Below are 24,191 nucleotides of genomic sequence, written 5' to 3'. Positions count from 1 at the left end.
TGCATTTGTAAAAAATAAAGTACATCAAGACCACAATGCAGAATTCTGAAGAAAAAAAATAAAGATTAAGAAGCAAAACTTTAAATTAAAGTGCATAAAGAAAAAAAAAGAATAAAATTTATTTACAGAATCATGAACCTTACCTCTCCATGTCATCTTCTCCTGGCAATAATGGCGGAAGTGGCAATGGAGGAAGAGTAGAGGTTTTCATATGTTGGATAGTGACAGTAACAGGGGTCTGGGGCTTCGCAGGGGAAGTTGATGGCGGCTGGGAGTTTGCCTGAGTGGATATAGCCGATACCCGTGTGTGGCTGTAAGAAGTCAAGGAGGCAGCCACAGTGGTAGGGAGGGGCAGGAATGTCAATGTCGGTGTAGGCGGTAGAGGTGGTGGGGGCTGTAGAGGAGCAGCTTGTGCAGGAGGGAGAGGAGGTGGTGGAGGAGTAGGGATAGGAGGGGAGCAAGTGGGTAAAGGGGGCTGGGGAGATTTCAGAGGAGGTAGAGGGGGAGGTATATCTTTTTCTTTTTCTACATCAGTCACTCCCTCATTTGGCGTCAATACCTCCTCCTTGACCGTGTCAGGTTTGCAGTCTTTTAAACCAGATGCCTTTGTTTCCTTGATTAGTAATGGAGGCTTTTTCTCACTCTCTTCAGATCTGATGGGAACGGACAGTGATTTTGCTTCCACATTAACTGCAATTGACAGCTCTGTATCAGAGACAGATTTTTCAGATTTAATCATTTTGGTTATCTTTTTTGAGTCCTCTACTGAAAGTCCTCGACCTTCTCCAAATTCTCTTTTGATCAATGGACTGCTTTTAGACTCCCTACCAGATGCTGCAGCAGCTAGTGCACGTTCCTTTTTCTTGCGGCTTAATTCAGCCCCCAAGCTGGAGTTTAATGGCAAACGGGCAGGTGAAATACTGGAATGGCGACTTCGTGACTGAGACTTTTGCTTCTTGCTGCGAGAAGACGAAGACTTCCTTGAATACATGGGACTTCTACTTCGAGATTTGGCAGGCTTCCTGTAAGAGTAGGCAAAAGTGTTAACAGAGGGAATACAAATATATTAAAGTAAAGTACACAATATTAAAGCAAACACACATCACAAAATGTATCACTCCGCGAGCTGCTGTATATCAAGCCTATAAAATGAAGCTTATGCTTAACAATGACACCATTGCACCGCAGTCCTGGGATTTGGAACACTGTTCTAAACTAGATTAGACCCAGGACAAACCCTGCCACCACTGCAGCATACCACGGGTCAGTGCCGTTCACTCTGCACAAGGTACAGTTCGCTTGCAAGTGCCCCTGGTGCATGGCCTTGGAACCTTTAGGCCATGTCCCTTATTGAGGTCACCACATGTTACACTGGGGATGTGCTCATACATTTGGCAGCTGCTGGGCTCTCCCAAGCCTCTGTCTCTGCACTGAATGGACATGCGTTCACATTCACCTGGCACAGCTGTTTGCATAGCATGGGCTGACAGCAGCAAAGACAGCATGCACCATATCCTCCCAAACCTACCGAGGGACACATCATTTGGTAGATGTGTGCTCTCCCTATGCTAAATTGGCCCTTGGTCGGAAGAACCAGGTTACTCATTTACACTGCACCTTTCTATGCAGGTTGGTTTCCCAGGTCACCTGTTTTTTGTTTTGTGTGCGAGACCCTATTCCACTGAGAAAATACAGAGGCTTTTGAAGGCAGTGTAGAATGTGTATTAGCATATATTGAAATGAGTCAATTAAGCCAAATACAATCAAATCTTATATTCAGCACTGGACAGATATACGTATCATGCAGAATTGGTGGTATTAAGCCAGGAGGGCCATGTACTACAAGTGGGGTCTGTAAAGGTGATTCAGGAGCAGATAATACAAATCTTACCTAGCATATATGGATTAAAAAGCTACCATCTAGTAAATGTAAGCTATCCTCAGCCACCACTCTTAAGCTACAATGTTAGGGGTAAATATAGAACAAGAAATTCCCATTGACAAATCCATCCTTAAACCCTGCTGTCCCAAAAAGGTCTGAACTATAGGATAGTCCAAAATCAAATTACAGAAAGTGTCCAAATGAGGTTTACATATTGAACATATGGGGCCTTATTCAAATGTTTTTGCACTGGCGGCCACTAGAGGGTACCCAAATGAGCTATTCAAATGTAGCCCCTGCAGCTGGCTTTTCAGTATACACCCCCTGTGAGAGGCAAACTGAAATGCATAAAGAGTTGCCCATTTGAGTGCTCAAACACATTACACTTTGCTCCACACACCCATTAGTTTGGTCTGGTTTACCAGCTATGCAAAAAAAAAAAAAAAAAAAAAAACACAATCATGGCTCCCACGATGTGCATCGCATAGCAAAAAAAAAATCGCATCGCTTGCGATCGGATGCGATCTTTAACAGAAAAGCATCCAAATGCATTAAAATTAGTATCAAACATGTTCAATGGCCCCCAAATGTCATTTTTGAGGCTGTATCACCCCCCCTATCAACGCGAACCCGAAGCGTGGCGACCGCGGCGGTACGCGTCCTACGACCTTTTCATACCCCCACTATCCACGTCGGCGTGGAGTTGGGAATAGAAAGTGTGGCGAGCACAGCGAGCCACCGAGCCCGAAGCGTGGCGAGCGCAGCGAGCCCCGTGAGGGGACACGGCTACCTTCACAGGTATACGCATCCCCTCGCGGGCTTCACAGGTGTCCGCTCGCCACACTTTCTATTCTCAACTCCACGCCGACGTGGATAGTGGGGGTATGAAAAGGTCGTAGGATGCGTACCGGCTGCGCTCGCCACGCTGCGCTCGCCACGCTTCGGGTTTGCGTTGATAGTGGGGGCGGTACAGCCTCAAAAATTACATTTGGGGGCCATTGAACATGTTTGATACTAATTTCAATGCATTTGGATGCTTTTCTGTTAAAATTTTTTGAACAAAAATGGTTAAAAACTGCAAAAATCGCATGCTACTATATATGGCATGCGATGGGAGCCGTGAAAGTACACAAGTACCCAATTGAATGTCGCACCGCGATCTCCCATCACTTTGTACGGCAGCTAAAATGTCCTCCAGCAGACATAAATGGACATGAGACAGATATACAAGAAATACTAAAATGGGTGTAAGAATTGGGCACTCTACATGCTCCTGCAAAATGTCATTCTACAAGGAGCCCACATCCATCTCCCACTGAGCCCTAAGTTCTGTCAAGTACATATGTTGACAGGATTCCAGAATAGAGAAGTACAAGAGATATTACAACTAGAGCAAATAGACAAATTTATTTAGCAGCACCGTGAGCCAAGATTTCTACAAAAGGGTAGCTGAATTCAAACCTTAAGCAAGAAAAACAAGAGATGCTGAATTCCAAGCCCATATTGCCTGAGTACATAAGAGGATCCCTGGTCTAAACTCATTCCCAATAAGTAACACCTGAAGAGGGTTCTGTTACCACCTAGAATACCATTTGATTATGGCATTAATATCAGTATTGAATCCAGTGCCTTCGATGTGGCAACTGGGAAGTGTAGCAGTAGCGCCAAAACAGATGTAAAGTGAGACAATCCAGCATTCGTAAGCTAATACACAACTAGTTTTAGCGGGGCGCTGAACCCTGGCCCAATTTTTTAAGGCAAAATGTGCCTTGCCCCTCTAGCAGCGCCCTGCTAAAACAGCCTGCTGCCTGTCCCACTGGGGTGCATGGTAATCATCCAGATGAGAGATGGCAAGATTATCGATGGTACAGAAGTTTGTGGAGATTTTAGGAATACATAGACGATCGTATCCCACTAGGATGCAAGCAGGACGCAGGGGTATGGGGGCTCCATGAAGCACACGTCGAAGGCAATCTCTCAAAGAGTGGATGCAACAGTGGGAGGGGATGTGTCCACACTGGCATCATTAGGGGTGAGGTTGCCCCATCACTGTCACTAATAGGGGCATTCCCAGTCATTAATGTCACTGGTTATGCCCATGTAATGCGGGCATAAGCAGCTCCTACAAAGGTGTTGGGCTTCACCCAAGTTCTCCATTTGATGTGAAAAGATGTGCTAATGCAAACAGCATCTATTTATGCAGCAGCGACATGGCACTGGCAAACTGTTTAATCAGAGCACTGGTAAAAACCTAGTATGAGGACTATACACATCTAAAATATCTGTTGAAAGAGGGCGTTTACTCCTTGCTCTTGAATGGGCTTTAAAGTAGTCTAGTTGGGGATGTACATTCAATGCCACATTATTCTGGGGAACATTAGAAATCCAAATTCTCAAAAATATATAACAAAAAAAAAAAAACCACTGCTATGGGCAATACATATGGTGGCATCTAGGGTGCTTACCTTACAGAAGTGTTCCAAATTGATTTATTAAATGAAAAACACTAGGTAGAGAATGTGACAGTTAGAAACAAAATGTAATAAACCATCACCTTCTGAAATCTAATGAAAAATTCTTGATACCCTAATGAGCTTGTACAAGGCAGGCCAAAGGCTCAATCATTATGGCCAACAAAGCGTCTAATAGCGTGCCTCATACCTCAGGACAAAGGAAAGTAGGAATACATAAAGCTATTAAGAGCACCCTTGTTACTGGAGCAGAATATAAAAGCCCAATCTACATAACAAACCCTGCGCCCACTCAAACACTGCATGGTCTCTCACAAGGGACACTCCACAGAATTAAAAACTTTAGTGGCATCTAATGAGACCTAAAATGTGTATACAAATGCACAAAATTAATGGGACGTGTCCGATTATATAAATGATAGAAGATGGAGTACATTATAAAAAAATAAAATGAATATGCTTTTTGTACAGCTCTGGATATACCATAAAGTCTAGAAGCATTAGACCCAAGGAAGCCGCCAATGGCCACATCAACTTCTTCCAGTGTCAATAGTCACATACTTAAAGTAGAAGGTGGAATGGCAGATAAGCAGGACTTGTTTTTTGCTAAAGTGCGGATCAATACTAAAATCTGGAGGTACGCAAGTAAAAAGAAACCATTTGCTCCCAAACACTGGAAATTGGACAAAAAAATTTGTACAGATGCATTTTCTGAAACAAATAGATTAACCAAATTTGTCTGAGTGATCACTGTCTGTTTTCCAGTGTTTGGGAGCAACTGTTTGATTCATTTGCTCCCATACATTACCAGACTTTTGTTCCCACCAGAGAGATTGGACAGATAAATCTTTACAGGTGTACCCAGCATTAAAGTTTCTGATAAAACTTCATAAAGACTGCTGCAATAACGAGGGTCTGTAGTTGAGCCATTCCAGCATCATGAAGAATCTCTCAAATGCATATTAGGTGAAGACTGCATTTCATCTTGGCTAATAAATGGCCATTTAATTGCCTCTGAATATGCTTCTCCCTCCACGCCCTAGTGGATGTTATGGTATGAAATATTGCCTGTTTTTGAAGAAAACAAAATTGTGAAAAACTGATGTTGACCTTCCTATTGTTGACATAATGTCAACCTTCTGACTATTGACCTAAGCCCTGTCAACCTTTAGTGGTGGACCTAATGTACGTCAACCATTATACTGTCAACCTAGTGACCGTATGCCAAACTGAATTCCCCTCTATCCAATTTAACTGCCTGCGCCCTTATTACACTTGGCGTCACAGGACTGACCTTCCTTGAACATGCTGACATGAAACCTATGACTGGCACTTCTATAATACTACGGGTTGGAATTAACAAAACTATTTAAAGTATAAATAAATGAGTTTCAAAGTTCAACTCACCAACAGCAATTTTTCTTGGACAATTCTGTGACTTTCACCAGACCGATCAGCCACAGCACAGCAGAAAAGTTTCTATACATGAAAATATAATTGTTTTCACCTACTGAAATAATTAAATGCAACTGAAGAATAAATAGAAGCTGGATTCAACTGCCCTCATTCTCATTAATTAAGTTCAATAAAGGTTTCACTTTGTTTTTATTTAGAAAGTCTAAAAAAATTATACGATTTCAGATTCTGATGGCCTGGGGATCATTTAAAAAAATGTAACCTTGAGAATTCCATCCTGTTTTGGGGATCTTTATAGCTAGTTTATCTCTTATGTACAACAGATGCGAAGAGACTTTTATAAATGGAGGCATCTCCCAAATTAATTTTTAGGAAGAAATCACCTGTATAAAATGGTGGTATTTCCTAGCTTACTCTACCCGGTCCAGATCCTTCCTTTTTCTCAAATACTTAAAACAGTTAATAGTTTTATTTGGGCAGGTAAAAGGACTCCTTTCTTTATTTAAGTTATAACAATCCCCTTTATGAGAGGAGTTCATTTTCCTTGTGCTCATGATTATTTCCCTAGCAGCAAACTATAGCTATGCACTAGATTGGATAGGGGGCGGTGAAAATGACTCTTATTGTGAGTTGGATTGCACGCAGACCACTCCTCTAACTATATTACATGCTCCGACTGCGCAGCTAACCCTGGGAGTGAAATCTAATCAGCTATTATATACTCCATTGCAAGCTTGGTGCACACATATATACAAGTCGGGCCATTCTTCTGTTCTGGGTTGGATGGCCGTTCAATTGTATAGGTGTGTACGCTGTCCCGCCTCTCTCTGTACGAGCGATAAACGCCCATACTCGGTCGAAGGTTCAGTGCTGTTTAATTTTCATCCGACAGGACGGGCCCATATTGGAACAAAAGTGCAGTGTGTACGCATGTGCGATCTATATGCTGGCCGTTCTTGCGACTATACTGCCAAAGCTGGAATGCCTATGTGGGCGTTCCATAGCTGCATGATCTCTCCTACAGCACAGCATGTAGTCACTCGCTCAATTGCCATTGTATGATGGTTAACACCCCTGCTGCACAGGTACTTGTAGTACGTAAAAAGTTAAGTCCGGCAAACCGCTCTGAAGAACAGTGTATCTGGTCGTCTAGATTTAGTCAGCCGGCATGGTGACTAGAGACAGACATACGGCAAATAGCCGGGGTGCACGTCTAGATGTAGTCAGCCGGCTGACTACATCTAGACGCGCACCCCAGCTATTTGCTGTATGTCTGTCTCTAGTCACCCTGCCCGCTGATTACATCTTTTGACATGGCACTACAAGTACCTGTGCAACAGGGGTGTTAACCATCATGCAATGACAATGGAGAGAGTGTGTACAGTGGTACAATCTTATTCTTGCGACTGTTTGGACGAGAGTACAATGGACGTTGCAAGTAAAATTGTAAAGGTGTGTAAGGGCATATCGGCTGTTTGTGGACGGTCCGATGCGTCTACGGTCAGTCGAATGGTCGCTAGAAAAACAGGGATTGTATAGATGTGTACCCATCTTTAGAAAAAGATTGGGATGGTCATTTACAAAATCTTTGTTTTTACATTTAGCATCTAACCCTAATTTTCAGGATGGGGATTCAAGTGCTGTGACCAGAATCCTGACAGACACCTTCAGGGACTCAGAATGGTCTATCAATTTTTGGAAGTAGAATGCTCTGAATTTCTCACTTTCACAGCTTAAGGAAAAGTATCCCTCTTTGGAATTCCCCCCCCCCTTTTTTTTTCTTACAAGTACGCAGCTATGTTACGGTCACTGCCAATTTCTGCAGAATCACCGTGTACAGTACTATGGGTTCCGTGGTGAGATACAGACCACTCAGCCCCTAATGCCACCTCTTTTATATATAATACAAGGCATACAATAGAAATAGATAGGATTACAACTGGTTTGGCAAAGTGGAAAGCAGCTTGGCCTTGATTAGAATTAAAATCAGTGCTGTCCTCATTTATTGCACTTAAACAACTGGGGACTTCTGCATATCCAGAGATGCACTATAAGTTATTGCATGGAGCATATTACACACCCAAATTGTGACATCTTACAGACAACGCAAATGGTTTTAAATGTTCTGCTCCCAAAGCGGACATAACTCACTGTATGTGGTCCTGCCCTATTGTAGAGACATTTCGGTAAAAATGGCAAAGCTTTTATCAATACTGACCTAAAAAAAAAAAAAAAAGAACTTTCAATGTCTTGGGCATTATGGACATTTATCTGCATCTATTTCCACGGTTTTCCAAGGGGGGAGAAATTGCTGTTGGCTTGTATAGCTGCGGCATCTAAGAAAAATATCCTACCCCAATGGATCAATCCTGATAGTATTCACTTGTCTCCTGTATTGCCACGTGTATATTATCTACTTCATATGGATTGGGTGGAATACTCCTTGGATGTGGAATCTAAAGCACAAACATGCTTTCATATTTGGCTTCCATATCTTTTTTCTTTGTCTTCGACTGATTTATAATGTTCGCAATGTGGTAAAGTGAACCACCTGGTTTAATATGACCACCCTAGCAAATGGCACTGGTATTGATAGTGTTCATTCTAGCTCCCGCCATCTTTGAAAACCCATGGAGTTCCTCTTCTCTGCCTAGGGTGTCGCTGTCTGCTGTAGTGCTTCCTGCAAAGTGTGGTCTGTATATCAGCACTGACTTGCTAGAAACACCACAGCAGACAGCGACACCCCAGGCAGGGAAGAGGAACTGCATGGGTTTTCAAAGATGGCGGGTGCAAGAACAAACACTATATTGACCTGTGCATTTACTTTTTATGACACTATATTCTACTGAACACCTTGTGACTTGTACTATTATGTTTATTTGTACTGTTATATTCATGGATGAATTTTGTATGACATACCTATTTTTCTTCAATAAAAAAAAAAAAATTAAGTCTACAAATGTTACAAATAAAAACAGTACACCTTTCTTAGGAATCAATAAAGTGAAGGATGGGGAGAAAAAGAAGAAACATTTATTGTCTATTTATAAAAATACCTGTCAAAACAGAACTCCCTCCCCCCCCCCCTCAAAAAAACAAAACACCACATGGGATTGATACAACTCAGAGCACAGGGAGCTATTTAAATCACTGCGCTGTTAAATCGGAGAATACCGATACTAATGGGAGTTTAGTCTTGAGAACTGTCATTCTCTGAGTTAAGTGCCCCACTGCAATGCTCTTTGCGCCCTGGTAGGGTACAAAACTGCATCACCGACCTAGTTTTGTTGGGAAGGGCACGTGCAGGAATTCACTAGTCAGACTTCGCAACATGCAGATTTGAACAGCTCTGGGAGCTCCACCAAGGCTCAATCCGTAAGTAATGGGTGCACAATAGAGTTATTCAATTGTTATGCAAATGTAAACAATAGCCAAATATGCCGCCGAAATATCATAAGATTTCATATCACACCATATTTAATCGACCCATATGATATGGAGACAGTATAGTACATAAATCGGTTATAGAAGGAAAATGGAAAATTTAGGAACCTATCTTAAGGAATGGTCAAATAATGCAGTCATAAGCAGCTTAGAAGCGCCTCTAACTATTCAATTGCCCACATTATAAACCTGTGACTAGAGTAATCCTGCTCACACCCCCATGAGGTTAAAGCAAAATTCTGACCAAGCTAGTGCCACAATGCTAGTTGCTGGCTTATCACGAGCAAGAACAGCATCAGGTTTAGCATTAATTCAGAAAATATAGTTTACCGCAACTAGTGCAGTAAAATGCATCTCCCAACTTCAGAGAAGGAGGCAATCCAGACAATGCAATAGTTCCTTGCACTCATTCCCAGAGCTATTCAACACTGCATTAAATTGAATTTCAGGATTACAGCTAGATCTCAGAATCTCTGTAGTAATCTGCACTTGACTGCAGATATAATCTAGAAAAAATATTGGGTTCGGTTGCACACTTTTGCGAGGTGTGTTCTAATTGGTGGTGCGACGTAATGTAACATTACGCGATACATGTCTTATACACTAACACAGTACATGCTAATGTGAACGACCACTTGTTTTATCATGCATGCAACTGCATGCTGTTGTTCATTACATCATCCTAGCTAATGTGCAGCACATGAACGCCACACATGCGCAATCAGGTATACACACTATTTTAAGAGTACATTAGTGCAGAATACTGTTTAGTATGTATCCAGCTTTGCTGCTTAAGCTGGATACACTCCTACAGATTTAAATTGCTTTAATCTATCTATTCTAGTAGAATCAAAAATCTGATAACATATGAGATATTACAATCAAACATTTTGCTCCCATACACTGGAAAACAGACAATGGTCATTCAGACAAATTGGTTAAATCCATTTGATTTAACAAATGACTACTAACAATTATTGGTACTTATGAGTTATCTGGGCGCCCGATTTTTTGATTGTATGCCTTAAGTTAAGGCATACAATCAGATGCGATGCGATACGATATCGCATCGCATGCGACCATCGGATGCGATGACCCGATTTTTCCATAGGAATCAATGTTAAAATGGACAGAGTCCATTTTAACATGGAATTCAATGGGAAAAAGGGGTCCTCTTCATACCCCTACTATCCAAGTGGGCATGGAGTTGGATATAAACCTGTGGCGAGCGTAGCGAGCCACCGAGCCCGAAGCGTGGCGAGCGAAGCGTGGCGAGCGAAGCGAGCCCCGCGAGGGGACGGTATTCTGTGTCCGCTCGCCACGCTTCGGGCTCGGTGGCTCGCTACGCTCGCCACAGGTTTATATCCAACTCCATGCCCACTTGGATAGTAGGGGTATGAAAAGGACCCCTTTTTCCCATTGAATTCCATGTTAAAATGGACTCTGTCCATTTTAACATTGATTCCTATGGAAAAATCGGGTCATCGCATCGCATCCGATGGTCGCATGCGATGCGATGTGCCCGATCCGACCCGATTTAGAAATCGGGCGCCCGGATAACTCATAAGTACCCAATTATTTACTGTTTTCCAGCTTTTGGGAGCATATTATCTTTGTCATTGGCGCTAATACATTTCCAGATTTATGTCTATATCAAGATTTATGTGTCTCCAGCTATAGGGGCGTATTCAGCTATAGGGGGGTTGTTGGATTACAACTGTCAGAATCATGACCAATCCAACGTGATTCTTCTGTCTGAAACTAAACAATTTTGATAAAAAATGGTTGCAAATTCAACAATCCGCCGGGCACTTTGGCCTTTTTAAAAAGGCAAATCTGACAAGCTTCAAAGCGGTCGGAGAGTCGCATTGATGAGATGTGTGTCGATACTTCCAACACACATTGAATACCCAAATTAGAAACTCACTCATAATATAACAGCAAAACAAAATTTCAATTTCAGATCATTCATGAATAATTAAAAAGATCACCTGGGCACTGGACTCCGGCTCACTGAGCGCTTGGACACAAAAGGACTACTGGACCGTCTGCGTGCATAAGGGCTTGGAGACCTTCCACTGTATGATCCACTCCCCCTCTCATAGCTGGAAGATCTCCTTCTGTAGGGGCTTACTGAACGTTGTCTTCGGTTGTATGGGCTAGGGGAACGAGCATTACTCTGGTAGGAAGATGGCTCTTTGTAGTTGGGACTGTCTGCGTTTTTTTTGTAGACTTCAGCATAGTTACTTGAAGCATGTGAACGTGGTGGGCTTCCATCATAGTCCTGTGCACCTGATGCATCAGAGTAACTATCATCTTGCTTTGGGCTGCTTCCATATTTCCTGCGTGGGCTACGCCCTTTCCTTTTAGGGCTATCTGATGTTTTATAACGTTTGGATGAGTCCCTTTTACGGTGGCTCTTGTTCCGATCTTTGTGTCCAGACTTAATTTCTCTTTCTTTACGAGATTTCTCTCTATGCATCTTGGATGTCCGGACCTCCTTGTTGCTACTCTTAGAACTGCGTCCATATTCTTCTTGTTCCTCAGCCACCCGTTTGGTCATGCTGGAAGTCTTGTCTTTGGAGCTTGGTACCTTGCTCATGACTGTATCCTGGGTTTTTTCTGGTTTACGCTCTTTTTCCAACTGCTTGGTCTTTATGCCCTCTTTCATCCTCTTATGTAGATGGCGATGTCGTGATTTATGACTCTTATCACTCCTCTCAGAACCTCTGCGTTCATCATTTTCCCTTTTATCTGGCTTGGTTGGAACGTCATCTGAGAAGGTGTCAGAATCAGAACTAATGTCATCATACTCAACAAGCTTCAGTGTGTTAGGAGCCAAAGGCTCAGGAGTAACTGGAGAGTCTTTAAGGTGTTTGGACTTGTGCCGCTTATGTTTAAAACTGAGCCGTTGTCGTTCTTTGTTATTGCTACTGCCACTACTTTGCGGCATTGCAGATACAGACCCTCCACTGTCCTTCTTGTTCCCATGTCGCACTGGGTTTGGCATTCCTCTGCTAAAGGAAAAAAAGGGGGGAGGGGAAGGGAGAGGAGAGGGGAGGGGTGAACCCCACAAAATGTGAGGAGTTTCACTAGCCAATCTTTTGTAGATTAGGAACAACTTCCCTCTCTACCCGGTTTCTTCCCTCATTCACAGAATTACCAGATCTCTAATTTCAGCATAGAGGCAGCAGTGTTCCACCAACCTGGGAGAGAAATTAGGCCAGCTAAACTACCCTCCCTCCATATAACAGTCTCCTCCACAACTTTTTGACTATTCCAGTATGTCGCTGAATGAAAGTATAACAGCAGCTAGAGAGTTCCGTATCGCCACTTTGCTGACCTCACTGGGGAGACAGGAGGGGGCCTTTTACCGAAGGTTGCAAAGTAGTGGTCACGCTGCCAGCGTTGGGGAGCACAAGTTGTAAAGAACAGGTCTCAGGGCGAGAATAAACTTCTGAAGGAGGAGCCTCAGTCCCGGAGCAGCTCCCGGTGAGGCGGACACCGCATTTCTCCTCACACGCGGGCGGCTGGAGGGCAGAAGGTAGGGTGATGAGCCCCTTACAGGCCGGATAAGCGTGTGGTGTGGGGGTCTATGGACTGCACAGCGGTCTCCTCAGACAGCAATCACCGCCTTCGTGTAGGTCCGCGTACCGGTGACGCAGGGCAGCCACTCCTGACGGCAAATGTTTACTCCACAGACCGGCACACACAGTATCCCCCCACTAAATGGGTATGAGTGACGGCCTCCTGTCCTGCCTGTCAGCACGTCGCGGCCTCTTCTCGTTCCCCGTAGCTGCTATATTCCTTCGCACTGAGTGCTTCTCCGGCCTGTCACGGCAAGCGACAAGTCCCCGTTACCGACACCTTCTGACTGGCACGGATCTCGCGGGATTTCGGCGGGAAGAAAGAAGTTAGCCCCGCGAGAAACGGCCGCCTGGTGTTACCACAGGCAGCAGAGCAGACTAACCCCCCCTCCAAATCTCGCGAGTCCTGCTCTTCCCAGAGAGGCAGCGGCCTTTGCTCCGAATCTCGCGAGTTCTCGTCGCAATGGCACGAATGTCGCGTTGACTCGGCCATGCAGAATGTATCACCGCGCTGTGGCTGGCCGGAAAGCAAGTTCTCGCGAGACTTCTATCCCATATCCACACCACATGCTGCCAGCCCTTCCAGCGTCTCCTCTCGCGAGCTCTTGCCGGGACTTCCCGTTCCTCATTACGTGTTTTTTTTTCTAACTGTATATGCAAACTTTATTAAAACGGCTTTGCCTTTTTCAGCCGACAGTGTATTATGACCCACACGGTGCACAGAATTTTGTTGTGAAATATAATTCACTTTAAAATATGACATTTTATTTATTTTCTAGTCTGTGGTTGCGGAGGTCTGTCGCTTCTTGCAAATACATTTATAAACAATGGTACTTCCTCATCTTTGTGGCCACCGCTTACTTAGGCTACAGAACTTACATAGCATCATCGTTCTCTCGCCATGCTTTGGGCTCGGTAGCTCGCTCGCCACAACTTTATTAAATGTAATACATGGTGGTGTGGACACAGGAGGGTGGTGTGAAAGTAGCTTTAGATTTATAACGTTTCCCTTACCGAAAATCCTTGCGTAGCGCTTACCGCTCTGGTAGCGGCTAAAGTAACTGGTGTAGCGGTGGCTGCAAAGATGAGGAAGTACCAAAATAACAGTTTGATGAATGAACGCAGCAACATTAGAGTGAAATATTTTTTCTTTTCTATTCTTTGGCACCAGTAGTAATGTGTGTAGTTGTTCCAAGTAGACCTTATTATACCCCTTTCACATCACCGGGTTGCACCCAGGATTTGGACATGGGTCTGTCCCAAGAGCGACCTGGTGTTTGTGAGGTGCAGATTTGCTGACATCAGATGTGCGCGGAGCAGTGGCGTGTCATTGGGGGAGGAGGCAGGTCTTTGAGCTGATGCTGTCTCCAAGTGCTACCACCTCCTAATAGCCCTTTCACATAGCACAATAAACCCGGGTTTTTGATGGGTCGACCCGGGTTGACATGTGATGTGACAGGGCCTTCTTAACATATGAAGTACAATTCTGGGCCCCACACTAGAAAAAGGACCTTGTAGAGCTGGAAAAAGTCCAGAGAAGAGCAACATAGCTAATAAAAGGGTTGGATAATTTAAACTATGAAGACATATTGGACACATTGGGATTGTTTACGATGGAAAAGAGAAGTTTAAGGGGAGACATGCTTAACATGTACAAATATATCGATATAACTGTCACACACCCTTTTTGTTTTGAGGAGGGACTCTAGGACACGTGGGCATGCATTTAGACTAGAGGAGAGAAGATTTTGTTCCCAACAAATAAAAAACTTTGCTGCTGATTACACCTGGGATTCTGCTACTGCTTCCAAAACCTTGTCTGGATCCTCCACATTACTTCCATGTGGGGGAATGGTGGCTTTGCCACACTATGTAACGTAAAACAGAGATTACAGTTAACAACCAGTCCGACTGTGTGTGTACTCTACCTATGCACTGTTACAATTCTGAGAGGACCCCTAGTAAAGGTTACTGGTAAGGACGGGCCACAATTCCAGCCCTGGCTCTGTTTACCCCCCCCCCAGAGATTATAGGCACTTGCAGAGCTAAGACTTCACCTATAATAGCCACGTTTGAAGGGGCAAATTTGGTCCGCCCCAACTCTGGTGCCACCAGGCCTTGCAGGGAGACAAGGTGCCCAACACCTCCAGAGCAGACAAGAGGAAGACTAACTAAAACCTGTATAAATGGGCAACAAAACAAAATGTGGTACAGCTGTCCTCCACGGGAGGGAATCTTCCAGCAGTCCAACGTAATTGTAGGGACAGCAATGATCGCTGTCATCGCTTGGGGGAAAGCCACTCTGTGCATACACACTGATCAGCTTTCCCCCTGCTCGGCGCTGTCAGCAGGGAGGGGGGCTTTGCATAGCATAGCAGATGAGCGGCTTTCCCAGTGATAATTTATCCTATATAAAGATGGAGGCAGGGGCAGAGAGGGGTCCATCTGAGGAAGCTACAGGTGGAGAAATGCATTTTGGAGCTCCACACTGTCCGGTCACTGCCATTTGTTTGCCAGGCAGCAGTCTCTAAAATCGAGTCATATGGGACTTATCTTTGTGGGCACCAGCACCTGGAGCCTGTCCTCATGTTAAAGGGCTGATTACACCTCATAGAAGAGGATAAATACCTATCGCTGAAAAAGGAAGTGTGTCCACCATATGCCCATAAAGGAGATCTGTATACTAACGAATGGGACTGGTAAATATATTCTATATATTGCCTCAACCTAAACCTCAATTAACAGAGAACATGAACATCAGCCATATAAGCCTCATAGCCCCACTTTATGAGTTATGTGTTGTTTGCCTTGTATGTCCTTTATTGAATGAAGTGTACTAATGTATATGTAATAATGTATTAATTGATTTTTATTAAAAGAAAGAAAATTATTTTTAAATGATACTGCATATTATTTGAGAAAAGCAGCGCCACTTAGAGGTGCCAGCATATTGCTGTCACCAACCCATATATCTGTTTTATCACACAGAGGTACACAATTCCTCAGAATAGGGGGTTGCAGCTAACTCAAAGCATATCTAATCTTACCACCAGAGTTGAACCAGCGCTACTGTGATAATCACTTTTCTCTTTCAGTTTTAAAATAAAATACAGTATTTGCCGGTGTATAAGACGACTGGTCCTATAAGACGACCCCCCAACATTTCCACTCAAAATATAGAGTTTGTTATATACTCGCCTTATAAGACTACCCCCTCTTCCGCACACCTTCTTAATGCACACTTACCCCTTGGCATACTCTTTAATGCTTTTTCATTTGATTTCGAGTCCCAAACCATCTTTTCTGTTACTCAATATTGACTTGCAGCAGCACAATTATTATGTTCCATGGCAAAGTTTACAACTTTAAGTTTAAAACTTGCATCATATTTCTTTCTTTTTGCTGGTGCCATGATAGGGTTGATAGGGTTTTGACTGCTGGACATTTTCTATGCTATACTGTACTGTACAATGGTGCAGTACTGTGGTTGGCTGTTGGCTGTATACAAAGCCTGATTGGATTGGTCCCTGCTCCCTGTCTCCATGTCACTAGCAGCAGTCTGGTCTGCCCTTGAATCCATATTATGGATAGTACCAGTATTATAGACATAGCTGCCCCAGGGGTACACTTTTATACATTTTGCGACTCTCTCCTCCCCCCCCCGCCTTCTTATACCCCTTGAGTGGTGGGTTTTGCTGGGGCAGGACAAACTTATCAGGGCAGGTTTGTCCTGCCCAGAAAAACCCACTACATAAAGTTGTAAGCCCCCCTCACCTCCGCTTACCTGCAGTGCTGCCGCTGTCCCCCCGAGCCGCGCCGACCATACCCGAGCCTGCCGCCGACGTCACTGCCGAATGTGACAGGCGGCTTAGGCAGGGGGGACAGCGGCAGCACTGCCAGGTCTTTTTTATGACCTGATAAGAGATTTGGATAGGGAGTATCAAGGTATGCATAAGAAGGGGGGGGGCGAGGAGAGAGTCGCAAAATGTATAAAAGTGTACCCCTGGGGCAGCTATATCTATCCCAATGAAGTGCACCCGGCGTATAAGTCGACCCCACACTTGGAGGCATGTTTTTCAGGGGAAAAAAGTAATCTTATACGCCGGCAAATACGGTAGATATAAAGTATCATATGCAATATTCCGTTCAAGTATATGTCAGGGTTGCCTACTTTTGAAAAATCATTTCTGGGAGAAAAGTAAAAGCCAGGGGGTGGGCCTTGAGGTTCCTGGGGCAGGCCTTTTGATGCCAGGGGGCGGGCCTTGCAACGCCAGGGGGGCGGGCCTTGCTGTAACCTTGGATTATTTTTATGAAGCCTATGGCAACAATGCTATTCCCTATTGTATATATAATTTATGTAAACCTGGACTCATTGTAGGTACCAACTACTGCTACTAAACTATAGAAAGATGATATTTAGAAAATAAAGGAACAGGTATAAAAAAAAGCCCATTTATAAGCCATCATTCATCTAATCCTGAGGTAGCCAACTCCAGTCCTCAAGAGCTACCAACAGTTAATGTTTTCCAGATCTCCTCACAGAATCACAGTGAAGTAATTAGCTTCACCTGTGGATCTTTTAAAATGTTAGTGAGCAATGAGTGCACCTGTGCAGAAGCTAGGTTGTCTGGAAAATATGAACTGTTGGTAGCTCTCGAGGACTGGAGTTGGCTACCACTGATCTAATCACTCTCAAGTACAGTCATAAGTGGCCAATTAACTTTTCTTGCCTTCGAGCATCAAATATAGATTTATATAAACCCCAAAACCCAAATTCGATAGCGTGTCATCAAGCATGCGAAGTACACATTGCAGACACATGCCCAATGATGCCGCGCCATCATTGCGCATGCGCAGTACAAACTGCGGAACCAAAGAAGCAGCTCCGGGAGAAAGAGGTCCTCTTCCGGGAGTCTGTGAGATGTCTCAAGATTCCGGGAGTCTCACGGACATTCAGGGAGAGTCGGCAACCCTGGTATATGTGTACTATATAATGTGCACGTCCCTTTAAATACCTATAATTGTTTGATACCTTGTTAAATAAGTTTTTTTTTTGTAGTCCACAAAAGTTTATAGGGAAATGCTGGTTGGTCCATAGTTATTTTGGGGTATGGGCAAAAATGGGACCGGGACAAGACCCCTGAATGCTGGACTGGACATCAAACTCTGCATTCCGGTGCTTGCAGTGTCTGGTCCGGGGGTTGTCCTGTCCAGGGGTGTCCTCTCCGGTGGGATTGCCTATGACAGCTGTCACCAGGAAGAGGAGGGAGAGAATACAGGCTCCCTGTATGGTCCGGACATGTAGCAAAAAAGGAACGGTCCGGACCACATGGGGAGGCTGTAGTCTCCCCTTCCCCATGTCCCTGGTCAATGCTATCACAGGCATCCCTCTGGACCCCCCCCCCCCGATGTCCGGTCTGACATACTGGGGTCTTGTCTTGGTCATTTTTTATGACTTTTGTAAACATTCGCTATATTTTGTTTCTGAAGCTGACAGCATTGATAGAGTACCTTGGCCCATGCACAGTCTGCTGAAAAAATGCTCAGATCCATGAGCATTAGCATTGCATAGAAATTTGAAACAGACCCTAGGTGTTTTGGAAATAGGCTAACAGCCCACATACAGTGGATGAAACCATTTGATCACAGAACATCAAAGGGACTTTGCGTGTAATCACAGCCTAGCGAACAGGGGGAGAGACCCAGCTCATCAGCATTAGGCTGATATACTGTGGGGCTCTAGTAGGGATCAATGAAGGGGAGGGGGGGTCAATCCGCATCCAAGATGTTTATACAGCTTGGCGCTACTGCTTCCTGCTGAAAAGAGTAACGAGGCACAGCAGGAAGCATAATACCTGCGAGAATAATACATACTGTATAAGTGAGATTAAGGGGGTTATTCTGGTTGATTTGCAAGGCTGCAAATTTGCAATTGGCATGCCTTAGGGATGGCTATGGACTATCAATGTTCCCAAAACATCAATGGTCGGGACCTATTGCTCAATGCTTTGGGCACCGATAGGCGAGGGTTGATTAGTTTTATGTCATCGATGGACAGCATCCGATGGCGATGATTCCCCCCCCCCCCCGCCACTGCAATCGGACTGTCCCTCAGTCCGTCTCCTGCCCTACTACTTGTCTCACTGGAGTTTGTGGCTTCTTCTTTGGCCAGCACTGCAGCAGTTGCAGTATGAATGGCCAGGCGTGTGACCGGGTGCGCATGCGCAGTGTCGTAGTCGCTGGGGGGGACATGTAGATGACCATCCCTAGTATGCCTGCAGACGAAAACCTGGTTTTGGAATTCCAACTCGCGGCCACAACAATGGCAGCAAATTCCTGACACCCCCACCCCCGTTATAATAGGTGTAGCTAGACAGCCCTTTGGGCATAGCATGACACACCCCTCAGCGGCTTTGCATTCTGCTACCACCTTTAATCTCCCTGAAACCGGTTATTGAAAGTAGGCAAGTATGCGTATGTATAGAATAGATGGTACTTGTTTCCTATCTGGGCGCCCACGATCATAATCGCGGTCATCGGGGGTAAAATCGGGGCCATCGCGGGCATCGCGGCCGATAAAAAATCGGGTGCGATGTGCCAGACGCGATGCCCGCGATTTTCCCATAGAGAACAATGTTAAATGCTTCAATTTACCCGCGATGACCGCGATTTACCATAGGAAACAATGTTAAATGGATCAATTTCCCCAAATTATCATAGGGAACAATGGGAAATGGGGCAAAAACACCCCTGAACATAAAAATATCCCCCAAAAGTAGTTGGCGCCACCCCGCCATCAACGCGAACCCGAAGCGTGGCGAGCGCAGCGAGCCCGCGAGGGGCGGCGGTACGCGTCCTCCGACCTTTTCATGCCCTACTATCCACTAGGGCGTGGAGTGAGAATAGAATAGTGTGGCGAGAGCAGCGAGCCACCGAGCCCGAAGCGTGGCGAGCGTAGCGAGCCCCGCGAGGGGACGCGGATACCTTCACAGGTAAACGCGTCCCCTCGCGGGCTTCCCAGGTGTCCGCGTCGCCATGGACACCTGGGAAGCCCGCGAGGGGACGCGTATAACTGTGAAGGTATCCGCGTCCCCTCGCGGGGCTCGCTGCGCTCGCCGCGCTTCGGGCTCGGTGGCTCGCTGCGCTCGCCACACTATTCTATTCTCACTCCACGCCCTAGTGGATAGTAGGGCATGAAAAGGTCGGAGGACGCGTACCGCCGCCCCTCGCGGGCTCGCTGCGCTCGCCACGCTTCGGGTTGGCGTTGATGGCGGGGTGGCGTTAAAAATTTGGGGAGACATTTAAGGGTTAATGGGCTATGTGGCCCATTTAACATTGATTCCTATGGCCAAATCGGGTCCATTGAGCCATTTAACAGTAAAATCGGGTCCATCGGGCCTTTTAACATTGAATCCTATGGTAAATCGGGAGCATAGCGTCGTGGTGATCGCGGGTACATTTATGTCTGGCCGCGACGCGACCGACACGATTTCCATGTTTAACATGGGTTTCAATGGGAAATCGCGGGCATCGCGTCGGTCGCGTCGCGGCCAGACATAAATGTACCCGCGATCACCACGACGGGCGCCCAGATAGGAAACAAGTACCGTATAGATAGATAGATAGCTCTGAAATAATAATTTGCGAGCATATGACAATGTTTAATAAATATAGTACTCTGTCTATTAAGCTGTTATGTTCTTGGTATCCTCTCGACGCCATGCTAAGATGATACTAGAACTTGTTAATCAGCAACTGTTTGTCCCTCGCAGCTCCCCTTACCCTAGCGTCCAGTTACCATGGCAACACAGTAGTCAGGACAAAATAAAGACGTAATATCCAGCATGACAGCACAGAATTAGTATGTTAAGGGGAAACACTGGCGCCTGAGTAAATAAAGTTCATATCAACAAAGTAATGTTCCAAAGTAATAATTTCCATGGTCGTCAGAGTATTGCACGCACGCACTTTCTGGTTGTCATCGTTACAGATGAGACCTACTGTTCTCTCGCGTTTTCCTTGCGTTATTACGAAAATCCCGGTGAAATCTCGCGAGATCTATGGAGTCTCAGCGCTGGGGCAGCTGCGGAGGCTGCTGCGGCGGGGGCTGGGGAGAAGGCCGTGGCACCCAGCTCTGACCAGGCACGGTGAGTGTGTGTGACAAAGAGAGGCGTGAGAGATGTCCGCCACTGGGTGAGACCTCGGCTTGCTCTACATTAATCACTATTTCGATCAAGGGGCTCAATGGAGATGGCAGGCTTCGTACGCGGTAGACCGTCCTTCCAAGTAGGTGCAGGCTGAGAATGCAGAGAGCCGCTTGGTTAGTGGATGCTCGTTCTTGTGAGATCATTATTGTTTAGCAGAGAATACTGGTGGGGGATAACAGTGCTTTCTATGGCTGATGGCCTAGATTATATAGACCGTTGCTTTATATAGGCCAGTGACTGTTGGAGGAACAGAGCTGTCATTATTCAAGGAAAGGCCGGTGTTGGGGGGAGACCATTAGTGCAGGTGAAAGGCTTCTGTTGTGGTAGGTGTAACTAAAACTTAAAGACCATAGGTTTGTATTTAAAGGGACTATGTAAAAACCGGACCGGACTAGACTCCGGACCGCCGGACAGGACATCAAAATCTGCAGTCCGGAGCTTATAGGGTCCGGTCCGGGGGGTGTCCTGTCCGGGGGGTGCCTTGTCCGAGGGGGTCCCTGTGATAGCTTCCCTGTGATAGCTATCACCAGGGACATGGGGGAGGGGAGATTACAGCCTCCCGTGTGGTCCGGACCGTCCGGTTTTTGCTACATGCCCGGACCATACAGGGAGACTTTATTCTACCACTCCTCCTCTCCCTGGTGACAGGTGTCACAGGCAGCCCCCCCCCCCCCCCCCCCCCCCGGACAGGACACCCCCCGGACCGGACTCTACAAGCTCCAAAATGCAGAGCTTGATGTCTGGTCCGGCGGTCCGGGGGTTTTGTCCTGGTCCGGTTTTCACCCATACCCGTATTTAAATGCTAGATTACAGTTTATGTGATGCTCTGTTTTGGGGAAATGGCTGTCAGACTATAATGGTAATGAGATAAAAGGCTCTGGAGCAGGGGTCAGGGAACTTCTTTACCTTTTACCCCAAAATATATTTAGGTACGCCACTGTTACCCCCATAATTTGAAAGAAAGGAAATCATATAATTGTAATACACACTGTATCCCCAGATATTGATGATATATCCTGCTAGTACGGTACACAGCCTGGCAGCCATTGATGATAATTTGTACCACACTCAGCCATACATGGTAATCATGATCAATGGCTGCCAGGCTGTGTGTGGTATAGCCATAGATCATGTGACGTCCAGGCAACTATTATGTCAGTATTTCAGGATGATATAGTGACAGTGTGCAATTTTTTTTCCCCTAGACTAGAGATGGGTATACCTTGACAGAAGGCAAGAAACTTGGTGCCACAGTGGCAGTACAGACTGCGCGCTGCTGAGATGGAGCAGCAACTAGTTGACTACTGAAGAAGCGGGCGGACTTGGAGGGGCCCGGGCATCACGCAGGGAAGCGTGTTATACACATGTCCTGATGCACTGCACTGTGTCAGGTCCTTGTACACGACAGTACTGTAACACACACAGCCAGGCATGCATGTAGAATCTATATATAGATTCTATATGCGATGCAATGAAATTCCCCAGGGTAATGGATGGTTGCGCTGCATGCTATCCTGGCGGCTCAAGTGGGATTGTGGGCGACACCTCTGAGGGGAGAAGTCGGCAGTGTGACCGTCCATTACCCCCAGGAATTTAATTTTTACCCCATTTGGGGTAAGTTACCCCTTTTCCCTGACCACTGTTTTAGAGGGTCAGATATATTCATCCTGAAGAGGTGATAAAGTGGAGAGTGATAAACACACCAGCCAATCAGCTGCTAACTGCCAGCTTAGGAGCTGATTGGCTGCTGCGTTATTACCTTCCACCTTATAACTTATCTGCACCAGAGAGCAGGAGTGGTTTGCAATGGATATCAGCGGACAGGCTTTGTTTAGGGTTGTTCACAATAAATGCAAAGGAAAGGGTTTGCTTGGGGTGGCAATGATGTGAGAAGAAAGTTTTGAAATGGTGTGTGGGGGGGGGGGGGGGGGGGTGCTATATAGATAGAAGCAGTGGTGGAGTTGCAGCAGAGTCCAATATTCCAGTAGAGGAACCACACCAACTGCCACCCCAAACACTTGTAATCATTAACGACAGGGATTCATTGGCATTTGGTGTGGTTCCTCTGTTTGAGTGTTGGACTGCACTAGAGCTGCTACTGGATAGAAGTGATGTTACTGTGTAGTAAAAAAAGGTTTTGTTGGGGGGGGGGGGGGGGGGGGGGGTTTATTAGCAGAGTTTAAAATTTTACAGCAGTATTAATGATAGAAATGAATATTCAGCTGCAAGCTGGTGCATAATATACAATTCGTCGGACCGACAATATAGTTACATGCTAGATAATATGCACAATAATATTGTTAATTATATGATTATCACGCATATAGGTTGCAGAGTGTGCATTTACGGGATACGGTCATTGGGTCACCAGCAACTAGGTCAACAAGCATTAGGTCGACACAACTAAATTGACATGCAGGAAGGTCGACAGGGTCATTAGGTTGACATGGGGAAGGTCGACATGGGTTTTCTATAGTTTTTTGAGCCGATATGTGCCGACAGGCAGTATTTCATGCCCTACCATCCACTAGGGCGTGGTGGGGGAATAAAATAGTGTGCCAAGCACAATTGGATCTAAGTTCATTTGACTGTGGAATAATCATTGCTGCGAGGCTGGTGGTTTTAGTATCCGAGAAACTGCTGACCACCTGGGATGTTTGAGTCGTCCTAGAATTTACAGATAATGATGTGCAAAACTAATAATATCCAGTCAGGTTATGCAAAATAACAAAGTGAGGTCCTTTTGTATATACAATTCTGGCTATTTAAGGACCACTATAGTTGCATCTTCTGATACCAATTTATGAAATACATTTAAAAATGTGAACAATTACTGATGGGAATGTTCAAATATTCTCTGTAAAGCTCTGCAGAATATGTGTGCGCTATATAAATAACTGGTAATATAGTGTTCACTCTAGGAGTGGCAGGGCGCCGGGGGGCGGACCGGGCACGCTGACGGCACAGCTGGGGGCGTGTCCGGTCCGCCGACGTCATGAAAGGGGCATGTCCGGTCCGCCGACGTCATGAAAGGGGCATGTCCGGTCCGCCGACGTCATGAAAGGGGCGTGTCCGGTCCGCTACGTCATGAAAGGGGCGTGTCCGGTCCGCCGACATCATGAAAGGAGCGTGCCCTGGCCGCCACCATCAGCAAAGGGGGCGGGCCCGACCACCACCATCATCA

At 45.5% G+C, this 24,191-nt stretch overlaps 2 protein-coding genes across 9 annotated transcripts in view; one reads left to right on the top strand and one right to left on the bottom strand.

Moving 5' to 3' along the window:
* The window catches only part of CDK12 (cyclin dependent kinase 12), a 108,232-nt gene extending 94,933 nt beyond the window's left edge, over nt 1–13,299 (bottom strand). For 4 of the 5 annotated variants that reach the window (XR_014444473.1, XR_014444474.1, XR_014444475.1 and 1 more), the window contains exons 1-2: nt 11,205–13,294; nt 144–1,022 (exon numbers count right to left, since the gene is read on the bottom strand). Coding sequence is in view for 1 of the 5 variants with exons in the window: in XM_083147185.1 (XP_083003311.1) it covers nt 144–1,022; nt 11,205–12,223 (1,898 nt within the window). In the remaining 4 variants the exon portion in view is untranslated. Of the gene's footprint in view, nt 1–143; nt 1,023–11,204 lie in introns of all 5 variants that reach the window. The other variant, XM_083147185.1, reaches the window with a different exon arrangement.
* A 7,403-nt stretch (nt 13,300–20,702) lies between these two features.
* MED1 (mediator complex subunit 1) overlaps nt 20,703–24,191 on the top strand; it is a 51,871-nt gene continuing 48,382 nt past the window's right edge. The window contains exon 1 of one of the 4 annotated variants that reach the window (XM_083147181.1): nt 20,703–20,947. In XM_083147181.1, the coding sequence (XP_083003307.1) occupies nt 20,718–20,947 (230 nt within the window). In that variant the 5' untranslated portion in view covers nt 20,703–20,717. Of the gene's footprint in view, nt 20,948–21,064; nt 21,121–22,364; nt 22,399–24,191 lie in introns of those variants that run through there. The other 3 variants (XM_083147184.1, XM_083147183.1, XM_083147182.1) reach the window with 3 other exon arrangements.

Source organism: Crinia signifera, chromosome 6, assembly GCF_055691185.1.
Source record: "Crinia signifera chromosome 6, ASM5569118v1, whole genome shotgun sequence".
Classification (NCBI taxonomy): domain Eukaryota; kingdom Metazoa; phylum Chordata; class Amphibia; order Anura; family Myobatrachidae; genus Crinia; species Crinia signifera.
The sequence above is the reverse complement of the archived record's forward strand: the minus strand, read 5'-3'. Positions and strand labels throughout refer to the sequence as shown.